The sequence below is a fragment of the Anopheles stephensi genome, chromosome 2, assembly GCF_013141755.1.
Source record: "Anopheles stephensi strain Indian chromosome 2, UCI_ANSTEP_V1.0, whole genome shotgun sequence".
Lineage (NCBI taxonomy): Eukaryota > Metazoa > Arthropoda > Insecta > Diptera > Culicidae > Anopheles > Anopheles stephensi.
This window is the reverse complement of record NC_050202.1, coordinates 82,413,039-82,431,376: the sequence shown is the minus strand read 5'-3', so window position 1 is coordinate 82,431,376 and position 18,338 is coordinate 82,413,039. Positions and strand designations below refer to the sequence as shown.

Sequence of the window (18,338 nt, the reverse complement as noted above, 5' to 3'; positions counted from 1 at the left end):
TAATCGTTGCAGAACGATCGGTATGCACCAACTGGTAAATGCAGTTCTGTTTTTCATCTTTTCCTACTGCATATCTTCACAATCAATAATCCCAATCGTCTCAAGAGCCTATTGCTCGCTCCCACACTACCATACCGATACCGACCATTCTTATCGGCGATGTTTCCTCCTCCTGATAACTTCTTATCTTCCAAGTCGCCTCGCTCCTAACGACCATCATATATTGTCGAAAGTAATTAATGACCCATCAGCGGCAGTGGTTAGTGTCAGTTTATTGTCTCCTGCCTATCGGAAGAAATTGTCGCCTGCTTTGATTGATAAATCCGTTTTGAACGCACGCGCAAACCTTTCGAACGTAAGCCATGTTCCGTCGGCAGGATGGAAACGGTTCCAAGATGTCACGCCAGTACGGTTCCGGGAACGATTTCCCCGTCGAAATGCAGTACGACACCACCACCGTGATTCCGGAGTTCGATAAACGTGAGTTCGCGTGTCACGACGCTGCACCGTCAACCAACACTCTAGACCAGTGTTTTTGCGCTGTGGTTTTTCTCTCCAGGGCCTGCTCTGATTCACATTCTGCTGCTCAACAAAACGATACGCCTGTTTGTGGTGCTCGGTTTGGCCAGTGTCGTTATACCTGCGTTTGCGTATCTGTTTTTCTTCTCGAAGGAAATCGGCCACGGTAGCAAGCGTGACATCATCGGTACGTGTGGTCATCCGACGCTGTACCACATTCCCTGCGGGTATCCGTACAATCTGACACAGGACGAGTGTCACGCGTTGGGCTGTTGCTATACCAGTTTGGCCACCTGTTACCATTCGCTTCCGTCGGAGCATCAGTACATCATAGGCAGTGACTGGACGACGGGTGAACCAGCCATTCTAACCGCTTACAGGCCGGTCACTCCATATGAAAATCCGGCCATTCGGGAAGTCCGGTTCGATGTCAGCGTCACGGAGGATGCTGGAGGACTCTTCAAGTTTTTACTGTCCAAAATGGATGCTAGCGAAGCGTCTCCATTAGCCACCAATACCCCGGTGACGTTGGAAACGGCCGATCTGCAGGTGCAAGTCTACAGCCCAACGTTCTTCATCGAGGTGAAGCGAAAGATCGATCAGGAAGTGATCTTTTCCACCGCACGTGGTCCACTGGTGGTGACGGAGAGCTTCATCGAATGGACGCTACACCTGGGGGCGGACATTTTGTTCGGATTGGGCCGTGCCTATCTCGAGCCCGGCACCAAGTATCTCCTGCTGAACAATCAGAACACATCGGCCGTTCCGATCGTCATGGGTTACAGTAAGTTCCAACTCCATCCAACCTCAGGTCGTTTGTGATCGACATTGTAAATGTGATTGTAATGTTCCAGATTCCAAGCTGAAATCGTTCAACGGGCTAATGTTCAACACGCCCGGTCTTACCGAGGTGGAAATCGTTGGATCACGGCTCATCATCGTACGAGCACAGCTTGGCGATCGGTTCGATCTTCGGTTTATGCCCGGACCTACACCGGCCATGCTCTACCGACAGTCGAAAGCGATTCTACAGAACCAGTACACACCACCGTACTGGGCGTATGGAGTGCACGTGTGCGATCAGTCTGCCAAGCGCAACGTAACCATCGTACGTCGGAATCTGGAACTCCTGCTCAACGATACCGTCATGTTCGATTCACACTGTCTGCACAACGATCTGTTCTGGATCTCCGACACGATGACGCTCGACAAGGACATCGACGGGATGTTGCAGTTGCTAAGGGATGCAGGCAAGAAGTTTGTCCCTTCGCTTGTGCTCAGCGTCGGGTACGGTGGTAATCCGTCCTTTATTGATGCACGGGAAAAAGGCATCCTGTTGCGACATTCGGGCAATCAGCTTGCTTACCAGGGCCGTGTCCGGAACCGTACTGCTGTGTACGTGGACTGGAGGACGAGCCGCTGGACTAATCTTACCGAGTGGTTCGATTCGCAGTGGGAGAAGATACTGAACCTAGGCGCGGATGGATACGTGCTGGAGGAAGCCAGCCCACGGGATGAGCGTAACAGTTCGCTGCCTGTCCTGAAGCAGTTGGTCTATCAACCGGATCAGCTGAACGACACCCTGGTCGAGATGTTGCCCTGGAACACGTTGCTATCGGACAGTCCGCAGCTCGTACTTTCACAGCACAATGTACTCGGTGTCCGGGCGCTAGAAATCGTGCGCAAGAAGTTGCCCTCATCGAACTCGTTCATTGTGACGGGCGCCTACGACGTGCACAGCCGGGCAGCGTTACTTCCAGCGAACATCTCCTCCAGCTGGATAGCGCTCCGCAGTGAGGTGGATCGTTGTATAGGTCTTTCGGTGGTCGGTATCAGCTTCACCGGCACACCGGTGTGTGGAAATGCCCCCCTGGGACGTACCAACGTTTCCGAGGAACTCTGCATCCGCTGGTACCAGTTCGCCTCGCTATTACCCCTGTTCCGAGTAACGGCCGACCGGACCCCGAATAAATTTAGCCGCTTTGGACAGCGTGTGATGCATGCCGTGCTGCGGAAGCGCTTCTCTCTGCTGGAGTATTTCCACACCTTGCTGTTGGAGGACGCACCCTACCTGCGGCCAATGTTCTACCACTACGAGGAAGCCTCCAACTACACCATGGACCTGTGGGAGCAGTTCATGATTGGGGATGCTCTGCTGGTCGCGCCCGTGCTTCTGCCCCAGATGACCCAGATCGCGATCTACTTCCCGGACACGTTCTACGAACTGTGGGGCGGTCAACAGATGCCAGGCAATGATGTGCTTCAGTACGCCGTGGTTGAGACCGATTTGCCGATGTTTCTGCGCCCCGGACACATCGTCCCGATGCGCGATATCGTCGAGGAGTTGGTAGCGCTGGCGAATGGGACCTCCGTTCCGCTTACGGCGGAACTGTCCCGCCTGAAACCGCTCCACCTGGTCGGTGCGTTCGATTGTAATTTGCGCCGGTCGAAGTGTTCGATGACGGGCCACGTACTGTTTCAGCCCGGCTTTCGGGTGGACTTTGGCGTGGAGCTGGACGAGCGTATCGTGATAAGCGTCAAGACGAATGTCACCTCGCCGGACGACGCTCAGCTGTTGGCTTGCGCGGAAGAGGCCACCGTGAATGCCACCATCACGAGCATTCAGTTTTACGGCCATCCAAACACAACGCAACCGCTGACGTATGACATCGGTTACGATTTCTGTCAGCAGAGCGGCATACGGGTGGAGTACGTGAACGAGCATCGCAAGGGACCGGAAGCGGACGAGTACGGAAACCGCGCCTGAAAGCGTGACCGTGCGGGGCGGAAGAAGGATTAGGCGCGTAGGCGAGAGATAAAGTGCAGAGCGAATGGATAAAATTCTTCACGAATGTTTAGGTTCATTTGCCTATTCCCGGTGTGTGTGTTTTTTGTGGGGGTTTTTCCGAGTTTTCCCCTCCAAAAAACCCTCCACACGCCCTGCCTTAAGATACTTAAGCAATTCGCCGTGCATCCGCCTGTCATACACACAGTTATGGTAATTGGATATTTTAATATGCATTCAGCGTGCTCAATCCGGGGCAGCCGGTTTCATCTCTTATCTCTAGAGTGTGTTGGAATGGATTTTGCTTGCTTCGCCACGTGTTTCTTTCCGCCGGGGTGGCTTGGTTAAACGCTTTAGCTCCGGCGATCCACCGTTCCGTTCGCCACTTCTCGGAACAGATGGAGCGACAGCTATTGCAGTTTGCTTCGGTGAAAAACACCGCCTTCGAAAAGACAACCGCATATAATTTTAATAACGGCACGCGGAATGAAATCGAATGAAGGTAGGAAAAGGTCAGCGTGTGGAAAGGTGTAGAGATTAAAGTTTATTTTCTCAGGTTGCTCATGTTGAATTAATAAAAGTTATTTCGAAAAGGTTTATACCGCTTGCATACTCGCCCGCGTTTGATGTGAGTGCCCGCCGTCACCATTATCGCGGACTCCGCTAAACGAGGGTGGTCATCCCGTGAAGCGCACGTTTTCGTTAAAGCCATATAATTTAACCGTTGGCCGGTTGGGGGTTTTGCAGTGATTTAACGTCCCATTTTCGGCCAGGCCAAGCTCCGAAACAGATCCAGCGAGCGATGTATTATTTATGCGGAATGTATCCCCCCGGAGATGTCGTCTCACTCGGTGCGTGATCCTGACACGGGGGCTTTTTTTTTCTTGCTCTTGTCGGTCCCCCAATTAATCAGAGACACAGCTAGCACCCGTTGCCTGATCGGTCTGGCGGACGACCTTGCCACGGGGCAGTAAGGTGTTTTCAATGCGAACTGGGTGTCCGGTGACCGTTGGCGAGAGAGTCAGAGGTCAGTGCGTGGGAACAGTGCCTCGTGACGGTTCGTTGGCTAATTTATACGATATCCGTTGGCGGATCTCGATAGGGTTTCAGGTGGACAATAAAAAAACCGTTTTAAATATGCATTCTTTCCGAGAGCGAAATTTGTATCCAAATCGATGTTTGGCATTTGGCCTTTTAACGGGCTTTTTTTTTTGGGGAGATCTCAACCCCTATGCTCGTGTTAAGAACTTGAAGCTGAATGAATTCTCCCCCGCGGTTGTTGGTCAGCTTTGCGCAGACTCACCTTTTCCCGTGTCGTAGGAGAAGCGGAAACTCGTTCCCCAGGAACGCTGAGCGTTCGCTCGTGTTCGGCGATGGTTCGGGCGTGAGTGTGTCTCGAGTTCTGTACGCCGACGTGCGTCTCTAGTGCATGCAACAAGTGTCGGCGGGAATATCCTGGAGAAGTGGCTAGACGATGACGCGAGGCGCACCGGAGGCAGACAGGCTGACTGATGACAAGTTCAAGTTCGTCCCGAGTGACTTTCGATTCTGGTGCGCGTCTGGCGTCAAGCGCCGTCCAACAACACATCAACTTTAATGAGAAGGGCACAGGCAGTGCTGGCGATTGCTTACGATCACGATCAAGGGTGCGAGATTCTTCGAACCGGTTGTCACCGCAACACTCGGGTGATGCTACGTTCTGTTGCTAAACGGCTAATGTCTAGTGAATGATAAAATACAATACGCGGAAAGTTTGGGGCTACTTTTGCCAGCTCCAAACAGTTATTAAGTATTGTTTTTTCTTTTTATTTTGCTACCCCTAAAAATACCTTCCCAAGTCACCCGTTCTTGTAACGTAAGAAGAAACGGTAAGAAACACCACCTTTTTTGCTTGCAGTTTGTTGTATGAATTCATTCAAAAAGAGACACCGAAAGCTCTCAGACGGGCAGGAGATGACACACGAAACCTGCCTAACTTCGTGCCATGATTGTCCATTTTTCTTCCACAAACTTCGCCCGGACATTCTTCCAAGGGTCCGGGACTGGGCAGGCAAAAAAAAAGAGAAGATTCAACCTTCTGGTAGTGCCCACCGTAACGTGATAGGATTTGATGCCATCTAGCGGAAATTAATCGAATTCCCACGAACCGGGCTGGGTAATTCATAATTGGTTCGTTTGCCGGGGGAAGATTTTCCAGCCAAGAGAGAGAGAGAGAGAGAGGGAGTCCGAAGAAATTTGCCCTTTTTTGAGAGGGGGTGTGCTTTGTTCTTAGATTCGATTTCCAAGCAATGGAATTGTTTTCGGTCCCTTAAGATTTAAATAAATCGTAGCCCCTGGTACAGCTCGGTTTGGTACATCGACTTCTTCTTGAACGGTACGGCCAGGTCCAGGTCACCGCCGAGGTGAGCCCTCGCAAAAGGTTACGGTTTGCTACCCACGTGCAGAAGCTTTTCCACGAAGCATCCGCTTACTGGAGCCTGCCGGGATATCTTAATGCGCCATTAGCAGCATGCCGTCCGGACCCTCGGACAGGTGTCGTTTTCGGACAGATCTTGCCGACCAGCGCCGGCTGTGGAAATTTGTGTTTGAAATTGTTTTGCATTGTTTAATTCGCTGTGTTTTGCTATCACGATGCATTTGCGGGTTTTTAATTTACTAACCCACAAATTCCGACGAACCGAATTAATGCCTACCACGGGGCCTACTTCCCGCCACGGGCAGCGCGTTTGGTGCACCAGGTACCAGGGCACTTCGCAAAACACAATCCCGTCCTGTGCATGTGCTGCTTTCCCAATACAGCTCGTGCAACGAATTTCAATATGAAATTCCGAGAACGTGATCAAAAATTCATGTTTTACTACTAAAGCGTGCTTGCATAACAGCTATCAGCTAGAACCGAACCAGGCCTACGTTTAAGGGGCAACAAAAAGGGCCAGTTTGAAACAAGCCCCTCTCAGACGCCTACTTCGGTTAGAAATTGCTGAATATTTCAAACACGCTTTCTATTTTTCCATCAATTAACCACTCACGGGCACGCTTCAACACCGTCCAAACGCGCTACGGAGCTTTGGCAGTGGCCCTTGTGTTCGCTAATCCTTTACATGAAAGCTTTTCACCCCTTTTCCGCCCAATATCGCGTCGTAAGCATTGTTTACGGTAGGGTGAGGTCACACAATTAACTTGTCACAATTCTGCTTGCAGCATTCAGCATCCTTCGCTCTCCGCGTTCCCGAAAATATTTAATGTAAAATTCATAATTAACTCCAAACATTTCCCCGGGAAGGAAACAAAGAGTTGGCCAAACTTTTGAGTCTCGCTTTCCATTTTTAAGCATTGGAAAGCTAAAGCGGGGTTACAACGAAGCATCCAATGTCACCAGCGAGGCGTTGCGCGAACGGTTGCGTAGCGACCGAAATCACAACCTGAAGGACGCTAATGGCAGGAATGCGTACACGCGGTACAACGCGAACCGTATAAAAAACCGCAAAAAAAAAACTTCCCGCTTGCCCGTGATGGCGCCGTTTTTTGAATGTGTCGTAGATAATGGGAAGCTATTTACCGAGGGGATGAGATTGGAGCGATGAGAAAAACTTTAAACTCATATGTGTGTATACGCTTCCCTTGGGTAAACAACAGCAGCCCGTTGGTGAATGGTTTCAATCTGTACTGTGCTGTGGTGTTTGTTTATGTGCCTTGAACTTTGAACCACGCGCACGGATAAGTTATTGTGAAGCGCACGGGAACCAGCATAATCAGCCTCGGTCCTTGGTGCCCGTGATGCTAATATATTGAGTGCTGATGCAAGATGCTAGAACAGCTGAACCAGCAGACGATCAAGTTTGGTGTATCGTAGCGCTGTGAGCAAAACGCTTCGTTTTGAATTAACGCGCCTGACAGTATGCAATTCGCAGCACACCACATACACGCGCGCGCGCTCACGCTCGCTCGCTTTCTCTCCCAACTCGTGGCGGAAAAACAGCGTTTAAAGACTGTGTCGCATGGTGTCCGTTCAATAATAAAAACAAAACCCATCTCGAAACCATCCATCCGTACCAGGTGAAAAGCGCATTTAATTGTCCACCCTCAAAAACCTTTGCACGTGCTTCGCTCAACTCCACCACTCACCGATTGCGGTTTGTCGGAGGCCTGAGTTCAAATTAAACTTTTTTTTTTTACCTCTCCGGTTACATACAATTTTTCTCATTTTTCACGCTCCGTTATCTCTACATGCACAGACGACAGTGGGGGGGGGGGGGGGGGGGGGGGGTAACTCGAAAAACGTATGCTGATATGCTATTCCCAGTGGATTATCATGTTCCCTCTTCTCGCTACAGATACGATACGACCGACCGACACCGAGTCGAGTTTCGAGTTTTATGGTTGTCCTGTCCCCCTATCTCTTTGATCCCCGTGGGATGGAGTCTGTGTGAGTGTGTTTTTTTGTGTGCTGCTACTGTCTTTAGGGCAAGCCAAACGTCAGTGAACACGGTGGATTAAAACTCGATTAAAGCGAAAGCGGGAAGGGGGAGGTAATGCGGGTGGAAACGGGAAAAAGTTGTGAGAAAATTAATTCTACATCACATGCAGAAAGTGATGTTGGAGGCTGCAGCGACGATCTGATGCTGAAAGCTCGTGAGCATAAATGACCCGATAAGAGATGTTTGTATTGGTTTTCGAGTTTTAGTTTTTATCAAACGAAATACGATTTTTAATCCTAAAAAATTAACACACACAAAAACTGCGTGATGTGCCAATTGCATACCGTAAGGCGTTTTCCAAGGCCCGATTGCCTTGCGGGCGGGCAAACGGGCGGACAAAGCTTCCACATGTACGGCCGGAACGATATGCTTAACGAATGCTCAGTGATGTGTGTAACGCTTGGCGATACATTTACATGCATTTCCGCAAGAGACAGCGTAAATTGTGGTTTCGTTCACTTTCGCCCGGAGCAACTTGCTGTGAAACTGAACTGCGTGTGTGAAGGTTAGGCGAGGTCGGAAAATATTTGGCCCGGTCTGCAGCTGCTATTTGTCAGGGCAGGCTAGACTTCGTTTCCGGTGCGACTGGGTACGGTACGGTGGTGCCTTGGGCTACATTCACTAGCCGGAGAGCGGAAATGAGACGCCTTGTGTTGGGAGGCAATGATTTGCCAAAGCGCACGATTGGAAGACCCGCCTGACTTGGGAATGTGTGGGCTACCGGAAGGCCAAGATATGTTTACGCATTCGACGCGATGAATATTTCATACCCGTGCCGGTAGTTAGTGTGGCGAATGAAAACAGTCTTATCGTCTGGAGCGACTCAACAGCACCAACATAAGAACAGTTTGTCTATTCGCTTACCTTTTTTTTCATTCTGTTGAAATAATGTAAGGAAGCTATTAATAGAAGCCCCATTTAATTCTACTCAATTCTAAGAAACCCCGTCAATTGTATACCACCCGATTGACGAAGTGCTTCTCGTCCCAATCGTAATAAATCAATTTTTATGTCCATTCGTACCTCACTTTTTTTTTGACTTTCTTTTATGCAGCCGCCACCTGCTAGCAATAAAAAGCATTAAATAAATAATACGCTGCCTTTACGTTGCCGTTCCGTTCCGTTCCGTTCCGATCGTTCGTAGGTTTTCGCACATACGTCTGCTCATTCATACATAATTCGCCGTATTTTCGGTTCTCCCATACGTTCATGCTCCACGTGGCCACCTCCCCACACGCCCCGGCCGTTCGATTCGCGATGTTATTACGGTGGATAGACTTGGTGGATATAAAATATACCCACGGGGAGTACATTTTTATTGAAAGCGCCACCAGTTCTTGCCACCTGCCGCTGGCGGACTGCCCGTCCGGGTGTTGGTTTATGAATACATTTTGTGTGTTTGTGGTTTGTGTGTGTGCGTGTCGGTAAGACTGTAGCAGGACCACCTCCCTCACGGACTCTGTTCATCACTGTGTCAAAAACGCCTAAAGGTATGTAAAGCGCAGTACAGCGGTGGCGGGCGGTTGCACATTGTGGTTTCAATGTGGCAACAAATGGCTGAACTACGTGGAAGAGAGTATTGCAAAATGCGGAATTAAAACTCGGATTTCTCAATGCCGATAGGGGGTTACGTACGCATTCTCGGACGGTCAAGCCATGACAACCTGGTGCCGCGTATAGAAATCTAAATGAATGTTAAAGCCGAAGGCCCGTTGGTGGAGGCGACAGGTCTTCACAAAGCAGACAGGAGCTCAAATCTCATCTGGAGCGCCCTTTCGTGGTGAGGACGGATTACTCAACTACGTAGCAACAATAATAATAATAAGAAAGAAATGCCAGACAAGTTGAGAGCGAATTCGGAGCAAATGTGAAGTAATAGCGAGAGATATGAGAGTGAACAAAAAAAAGGTAGTAAATCTAGAGAAAATCGAGCGATAAATGAGAGCATTTCACGTAAGAAATGAAAAAAATAGAGAAAATAAGTGAGAATTGAAGGAAAATCGAGAGCGAAATGAGAGAGAATCGTGATGTGAGGAAACGACCGAAAGATTCGGCAGAGAAATGAGAAAGAATCAAGATAGAACTGAGAGAAAGTCAAGAGAGAAATTGGAGAGAAATGAGAAAGAATGGAAGGAGAAATGAGAAGAAAATCGTGAGTAAAATGAACGACTATCAAGAAAATTGGAAGATAATCGAAAGATAATTGAAAGATAATCGAGAAAGAATTGAAAAAAAACGAGAGAGAATCGAGAGAGAAATGAGAGAAAAATAAGAGAGAATCGAGAGAGAAATGAGAGAGAAACGAGAGAGAAATGAGAGAGAATCAACAGAGAAATGAGAGAGAGATGAGAGATAATCGAGAGAGAAATTAAAGAGAATCGAGAGAGAAATGAGAGAAAAATGAGAGAAAATCGAGAGAAAAATAAGGGAGAAAAGAGAGAGAAACGAGAGAGAAATGAGAGACGATCGAAAGAGAATCGAAAAAGAAATGAGAGAGAATCGGGAGAAATGAGAGAGAAATGAGAGAGAATAGAAGAAGAAATGAGGGAGAATCGAGAGATAAATGAGAGAGAATCAAGAGAGGAATGAGAGAAAAATGAGAGAGGATCGAAAGAAAATCGAAAGAGAATCGAGAGAGAAACGAGAGAGAAATGAGAGAGAACTGAGAGAGAAATGAGAGAGTAATTAAAGAGAAATGAGACAGAAATGAAAGAGAAATGAGAGAGAATCGAGAGAGAAAAAGGAGAGAAAAGAAAGAAAAATGAGAGAGAATCGAGAAAGAAAGGAAAAAGAAAACAGAGAGAAATGAGAGAGAATGGAGAGAGAAATGAGAGAGAAATGAGAGAGAATGGAGAGAGAAATGAGAGAGAAATGAGAGAGAAATGAGAGAGAAATGAGAGAGAAATGAGAGAGAATCGAGAGCGAAATGAGAGAGAAATGAGAGAGAAAGGAGAGAAATGAGAGAAATGAAAGAGAGAAATGAGAGAGAATCGAAAGAAACATGAGAGAAAAATGAGAGAGAATCGAGAGAGAAATGAGAGAGAAATGAGAGAGAATCGGGAGTGAAATGAGAGAGAAATGCGAGAGAATAGAGAAATAAATGAGAGAAAAATGAGAGAGAAATGCAAGAGAAATGTGAGAGAGAATTGAGAGAGAAATAAGAGAGAATCGAGAGAGAAATAAGAGAGAATCGAGAGAGAAATGAGAGAGAAATGAGAACGAATCGAAAGAGAAATGAGAGAGAAATGAGAGAGAAATGAGAAATGAAATATTTCTCTCGATTCTTTCTTATTTCTCTCTCATTTCTCTCTCGATTCTGCTCGAACAAATCAAAAGAAAAGTCTAGGGGAAATACTGGTAATCGTTACTTTCCATTCAAAAGCCAGAGAAATGAGACAGAAATGTGAGAGAAATGAGAGAGAAAAAAAAGAGAATCGAGAGAGAAATAAGAGAGAAATGAGAGAGAAATGAGAGAAAAATGAGAGAAAAATGGGAGCGAAATGAGAGAGAAATGAGAGAGAAATGAGAGAGAAATGAGAGAGAAATGAGAGAGAAATGAGAGAGAAATGAGAGAGAAATGAGAGAGAAATGAGAGAGAAATGAGAGAGAAATGAGAGAGAAATGAGAGAGAAATGAGAGAGAAATGACAGAGAAATGACAGAGAAATGAGAGAGAAATGAGAGAGAAATGAGAGAGAAATGAGAGAAAAATGAGAGAAAAATTGGAGCGAAATGAGAGAGAAATGGGAGCGAAATGAGAGAGAAATGAGAGAGAAATGAGAGAGAAATGAGAGAGAAATGAGAGAGAAATGAGAGAGAAATGAGAGAGAATCGAGAGAGAATCGAGAGAGAAATGAGAGAGAAATGAGAGAGAAATGAGAGAGAAATGAGAGAGAAATAAGAGAGACATGAGAGAGAAATAAGAGAGAATCGAGAGAGAAATACGAGAGAAATGAGAGCGAATCGAGAGAGAAAAGAGAGAGAATCGAGAGAGAAATGAGAGAGAAATGAGAGAGAAATGTGAGAGAAATGAGAGAGAAATGAGAGAGAAATGAGAGAGAAATGAGAGAGAAATGAGAGAGAAATGAGAGAGAAATGAGAGAGAAATGAGAGAGAAATGAGAGAGAAATGAGATGGAAATGAGAGAGAAATGAGAGAGAAATAAGAACGAAATAAGAGAGAAATGAGAGAGAAATGAGAGAGAAATGAGAGAGAAATGAGAGAGAAATGAGAGAGAAATGAGATGGAAATGAGAGAGAAATGAGAGAAAAATGAGAGAGAAATGAGAGAGAAATGAGAGAGAAATGAGAAAGAAATGAGAGAGAAATGAGAGAGAAATGAGAGAGAATCGAGAGAGGAAGGAGAGAGAAATAAGAGAGAATCGAGAGAGAAAGGAGAGAGAAATGAGAGCGAATCGAGAGAGAAATGAGAGAGAATCGAGAGAGAAATGAGAGAGAAATGAGAGAGAAATAAGAACGAGATAAGAGAGAAATGAGAGAGAAATGAGAGAGAAATGAGAGAGAAATGAGAGAGAAATGAGAGAGAAATGAGATGGAAATGAGAGAGAAATGAGAGAAAAATGAGAGGAAAATGAGAGTGAAATGGAATGAATCGAGAGAAAAATGAGAGAGAAATGAGAGAGAAATGAGAGAGAAATAAGAGATAATCGAGAGAGAAAGGAGAGAGAAATGAGAGCGAATCGAGAGAGAAATGAGAGAGAATCGAGAGAGAAATGAGAGAGAAATAAGAGAGAAATGAGAGAGAAAGAAGAGATAAATGAGAGAGAATCGAGAGCGAAATGAGAGAGAAATGAGAGAGAAATGAGAGAGAAATGAGAGAGAAATTAGAGAGAAATGAGAGAGAAATGCGAGAGAAATGAGAGAGAAATGAGAACGAAATAAGAGAGAAATGAGAGAGAAATGAGAGAGAAATGTGAGAGAAATGAGATGGAAATGAGAGAGAAATGAGAGAGAAATGAGAGAGAAATGAGAGAGAAATGAGAGAGAAATGAGAGAGAAATGAGAGAGAAATGAGAGAAATGAGAGAGAAATGAGAGAGAAATGAGAGAGAAATGAGATAGGAATGAGAGAGAAATGAGAGAGAATTGAGAGAGAAATGAGAGAGAAATGAGATAGGAATGAGAGAGAAATGAGAGCGAATTGAGAGAGAAATGAGAACGAAATAAGAGAGAAATGAGAGAGAAATGAGAGAAATGAGAGAGAAATGAGAGAAATGAGAGAGAAATGAGAGAGAAATGAGAGAGAAATAAGAGAGAAATGAGAGAGAAATGAGAGAGAATGAAGAGAGAAATGAGAGAGAAATGAGAGAAGTGAATGGCAATTCTCTCGCAATTCTCTCGTTTCTCTCTCATTTCTCTCTCCTTTCTCTCTCATCTCTCTCTCATTTCTCTCATTTCTCTCTCATTTCTTTCTCATTTCTCTCTCATTTCTCTCTCATTTCTCTCTCATTTCTCTCTCATTTCTCTCTCATTTCTCTCTCATTTCTCTCTCATTTCTCTCTCATTTCTCTCTCATTTCTCTCTTATTTCGTTCTCATTTCTCTCTCATTTCTCTCGCATTTCTCTCTCATTTCTCTCTAATTTCTCTCTCATTTCTCTCTCATTTCTCTCTCATTTCTCTCTCATTTCGCTCTCGATTCTCTCTCAATTATCTCTTCTTTCTCTCTCATTTCTCTCTTATTTCTCTCTCATTTCTCTCTCGATTCTCTCTCATTTCTCTCTCGATTCGCTCTCATTTCTCTCTCCTTTCTCTCTCGATTATCTCTTATTTCTCTCTCATTTCTCTCTCATTTCTCTCTCATTTTTCTCTCGATTCATTCCATTTCACTCTCATTTTCCTCTCATTTTTCTCTCATTTCTCTCTCATTTCCATCTCATTTCTCTCTCATTTCTCTCTCATTTCTCTCTCATTTCTCTCTCATTTCTCTCTCATTTCTCTCTTATCTCGTTCTTATTTCTCTCTCATTTCTCTCTCATTTCTCTCTCGATTCTCTCTCATTTCTCTCTCGATTCGCTCTCATTTCTCTCTCCTTTCTCTCTCGATTCTCTCTTATTTCTCTCTCCTTCCTCTCTCGATTCTCTCTCATTTCTCTCTCATTTCTCTCTCATTTCTTTCTCATTTCTCTCTCATTTCTCTCTCATTTCTCTCTCATTTTTCTCTCATTTCTCTCTCATTTCCATCTCATTTCTCTCTCATTTCTCTCTCATTTCTCTCTCATTTCTCTCTCATTTCTCTCTCATTTCTCTCTTATTTCGTTCTTATTTCTCTCTCATTTCTCTCTCATTTCCATCTCATTTCTCTCTCATTTCTCTCTCATTTCTCTCTCATTTCTCTCTCATTTCTCTCTCATTTCTCTCTCATTTCTCTCTCATTTCTCTCTCATTTCTCTCTCATTTCTCTCTCATTTCTCTCTCATTTCTCTCTCATTTCTCTCTCATTTCTCTCTTATTTCGTTCTCATTTCTCTCTCATTCCTATCTCATTTCTCTCTCATTTCTCTCTCGTTTCTCTCTCGTTTCTCCCTTATTTCTCTCTCATTCTCTCTTATTGCTCTCTTATTTCTCTCTCATTTCTCTCTCGATTCTCTCTCGATTCTCTCTCATTTCTCTCTCGATTCGCTCTCATTTCTCTCTCCTTTCTCTCTCGATTCTCTCTTATTTCTCTCTCCTTCCTCTCTCGATTCTCTCTCATTTCTCTCTCATTTCTCTCTCATTTCTCTCTCATTTCTCTCTCATTTTTCTCTCGATTCATTCCATTTCACTCTCATTTTCCTCTCATTTTTCTCACATTTCTCTCTTATTTCTCTCTTATTTCTCTCTTATTTCTCTCTCATTTCTCTCTCATTTCTCTCTCATTTCTCTCTCAATTCGCTCTCATTTCTCTCTCAATTCTCCCTCTTTTCTTACTTATTACTCGCTCGATTCCCTCTCGATATTATCTCTTTTCTCTCTCGTTTCTCTCTCATTTCTCTCTCATTTTTCTCTCATCTCTCTCATTTCTCTTGCATTTCTCGCTCGATTCTCTCTCGTTGCTCTCTGTTTTCTCCTTCATTTCTCTTTGGATCCTCTCAAATTTCTCTCTTGCTTCTCTCTCATGTTTCTCACATTCCTCTGTCAATTCTCTCTTATTTTCTTTCTCATTTTTTTCTTATTTTTTTCTCATTGCTTTCTCAATTCTCTCTCATTTCCATCTCGATTCTTTCTAATTTCTTTCTCACCTCTCTATTATTTCTTCTGTTTCTCTCTAGACTCTCTCTCAATAATTGCTTCCACTTTATTTCCCCATTTTTTAGCACATTGAAAACACACTGCACAGCCTTTGTGACATGTGTTTCGCTTTGCATACCTTCAGCCGTTTTTGGTAACCTGATGAATTGGCGACCTTCTGAAGTCTTTTGCCCATACAAACAGTAAACTATGTAGCGAACCGAAGCTGGTGCATAGATTTGTTTATCAGTTATACAAATACAGCACACAACACGTTCATGCTACCATTTAAAGGTTCATTAATTCATAAGAAGCATTATTAATTCAATATTGCTTCTGTCGCTGCCTGAGGCTTTGATACGCAATGCAGCACGAACGACATGCCAATGACATTTACATTAGTGCGCCTTCCGAAAACTGTCGGCTGTTAGTATTTATAGGACCGCCATCTATCGCAAAACATTCGACCGTTTCCCCCGGGTTCGTGGTGAGCCCACAGTACGGATTGTTTACCCTTAATGCTGTGCTTTTGTACTGGCAAGCATCCTCCTCTAACGAGCATATGATGGATAGAGGGATAAATCGCGCTGTGTCTGTACGTAGCTTTAATGTTGTTTTGCTGGCCAAACTGTACCCCACGCTAGCCGTTCGGACAACGGACCACTTCGACCGTTGGCTTTCGGAAAAAGGGGTTTTTGGCGTGGGCATTACTTTGTCGGTTGGTGCCAACCGCCCCGGTAGAGCAATAAAGAGAGAGAGAGAGAGAGAGAGAGAGAGAGAGTGAGACAGAGAGACTTGATTAATGAGAAAAGTTGATTAAATGCTTCTCCGATGCGCGAAAGATGGAAGGAAGCAAGGCACGGCAGCTTTCACGGAATGTCACCATTCGGTCCTCAAACCGATCTCGCTACTAACGCAGCAGAGGCTCTTCATTGCGCTAAAGGGTTCTTGTACTTGTAACGAACTTGCACCCTTTGCCACCCATCACGACACGGATTGGAAACTGTTCAGAGCTTCCCTGCAACAGATAAACGATTTGCATAATGTAATTAAGCTGGCGTCCATGCACGATTTCTTTTTGACACGTCGATTAGAAAACTGGTAAGTTTGGCGCACATCAATCACCGTCATCCCAGATCAGATTTGTGTTCTTCCAATTTATGTCGACGCTTTTGAATGGAACGATTACCAGTATTTCCCCTAGACTTTTGTTTTGATTTGTTCGAGCAGAATCGAGAGAGAAATGAGAGAGAAATAAGAAAGAATCGAGAGAAAATGGGAGAGAAACGGTTGAAAAATTAGGGAGAATTGAGAGAGACATGATTGAGCATCGGGTGGAAATTGAGAGAGAATCGAGATAGAATTCAGAGAAAATCAAGAGAACAATGAGAGAAAATCGGGGGAAAATTGAGAGAGAATCGGATGAAAAATGGATGAGAATCGAGAGAAAGAGAAAGAGAGAGAAAAAATCTAGAGAGAAATGAGAGAAAATCTCGAGACAATCGAGAGAAATGCAAGAGAGAAATCTCATACCTATCTCACATTTCTCTCTCTCTCGATTCTCTCTCAGTGTCCTCTCAATTTTCTATCATTTCTCCTTCATTGTTCTCTCGAGCTTCCGTCATTTCTCTCTCGATCTTCTCGATTTTCTCTCATTTATCTTTCGATTCTCTCTGGATTCTCTCTCATTTATCTCTCCCTTTTCTCTCTCGATTTTCTTTCATTTTTCTATAATTTCTCTGTCGATTATCCCTCATTTCTCTCCAATTTTCTCTCGATTCCTTCTCATTCCCCAGTCATTCTCTCACAATTCTCTCTAATTTCTCACTCAAATGTCTTTCGATTCGCTCTCATTGTCATCTCATTTCTCTCTCCTCTCTCTCACTCTATTACTTTTCATTCCCTTCTCATTTCGCTCTCGATTCTCTCTCATTCATCTTTCCCTTTTCTCTCTCGATTTTCTCTCATTTTGCCTTTATTTCTCTCCAGATTATCCCTCGTTTCTCTCCAATTTTCTCTCGATTCCTTCTCATTCCCCAGTCATTTGCTCACAATTTCTCACTCAAATGTCTTTCGATTCGCTCTCATTGGTCTCTCAATTCTCTCTTCTTTCTCTCTCTATTACTTCTCATTCCCTTCTCATTTCGCTCTCGATTCTCTCTCAATTTTCTCTGAATTCTCTCTCGTTTCTCGCTCATTTCTCTCTCGATTCTCTCTCCTGTCTCTCTCCTTTCTCTCTCGATTCTTTCTCATTTCTCTCTCGATTCTCTCTCAATTCGCTCTCATTTCTCTCTCGTTGCTATCTCGTTTCTTTCTCGATTCTCTCTCATTTCTCTCTCATTTTTCTCTGGATTATCTTTCGATTCACTCTCATTGGTCTCTCAATTCTCTCCCTTTTTCTCTCGCTTCTCTATCATTTCGCTCTAATTTCTCTCTAGCTTCTTCCTCATTTCTCTCCTTTCTCTCCTGATTCACTCTCTTATATCTCTTTAATTTATCTCCCGATTCTCCCTCATTTCTCTCTCATTCGATTCATTCGATTCAAGCGACGATTACCAGTACTTCCCCTAGACTTTTGCTTAGATTTGTTAGTAGAGAATTATGAATCTCTCTAACATCCACTCCCATCAATTTCTTTCTAGACAAGCAGACATAATAGGACAGAGTTGGTGGAACATCAATGCGCAATTTCCCGGTAGCACAGCTCAGCTCAGCTAACGCTAGCCGCTGAAAAGTAATTAGATTCCGGGCCCGTGTTTACCGACATTTTAACTCTTTTCTGCCACGGCTAATTGACCAGTGCAAAGAGTGGACACCCGCCCCGTTTCCCCAAACCCGACTGATTAGTACTTCGGAGCTTTCCCCCGTATCATACTAACGAGCATGACCATGATGATAATCCACACCTCGGCTTTTGGTAGGCTTCCAAACGCTTCCGAACCAAAGCACCGTAAAGACAAATATTTGCTACGCATAATTGAATCAGCAGCTCGGGAAATCATAGCATGAAAAACGGTGTGCAATCGTCTTCACGGGCTCCTGTGGGGAATCGAGTGCGCGCGCGAGCGCAAAAAACAAAAATCGGCATCCTTCAACAGAATTGCCATTGCAAAATCACAAACAGAGCAGAAGTTGGATTAATTTACATTCACTCATTTTGCTACATCCAAATCATCCGGCATTCTTCTTCTCCCTCTCTCGTTCTCCCATGTTCCGGCGACGATGGTTGTGCAAATAGAAAAGTAAATTGTACGCCAGGTGAAGCCACACAGACCAGACATCCTTACCGACCGACCGGCCGGCCGGCCGGGGAATCGATCATTAGAAGGCACG

The 18,338-nt window shown here is 44.7% G+C and overlaps 1 protein-coding gene across 1 annotated transcript; it reads left to right on the top strand.

Moving 5' to 3' along the window:
• The first annotated feature begins 226 nt into the window (after window positions 1-226).
• On the top strand, window positions 227-3,916 carry LOC118505663 (lysosomal alpha-glucosidase-like). The gene is made up of 3 exons (XM_036041774.1): window positions 227-480; window positions 560-1,303; window positions 1,374-3,916. The coding sequence occupies exons 1-3, from the start codon at window positions 363-365 to the stop codon at window positions 3,284-3,286; spliced, it is 2,775 nt and encodes a 924-aa protein (XP_035897667.1). The 5' UTR covers window positions 227-362; the 3' UTR covers window positions 3,287-3,916.
• Window positions 3,917-18,338: the final 14,422 nt, after the last annotated feature.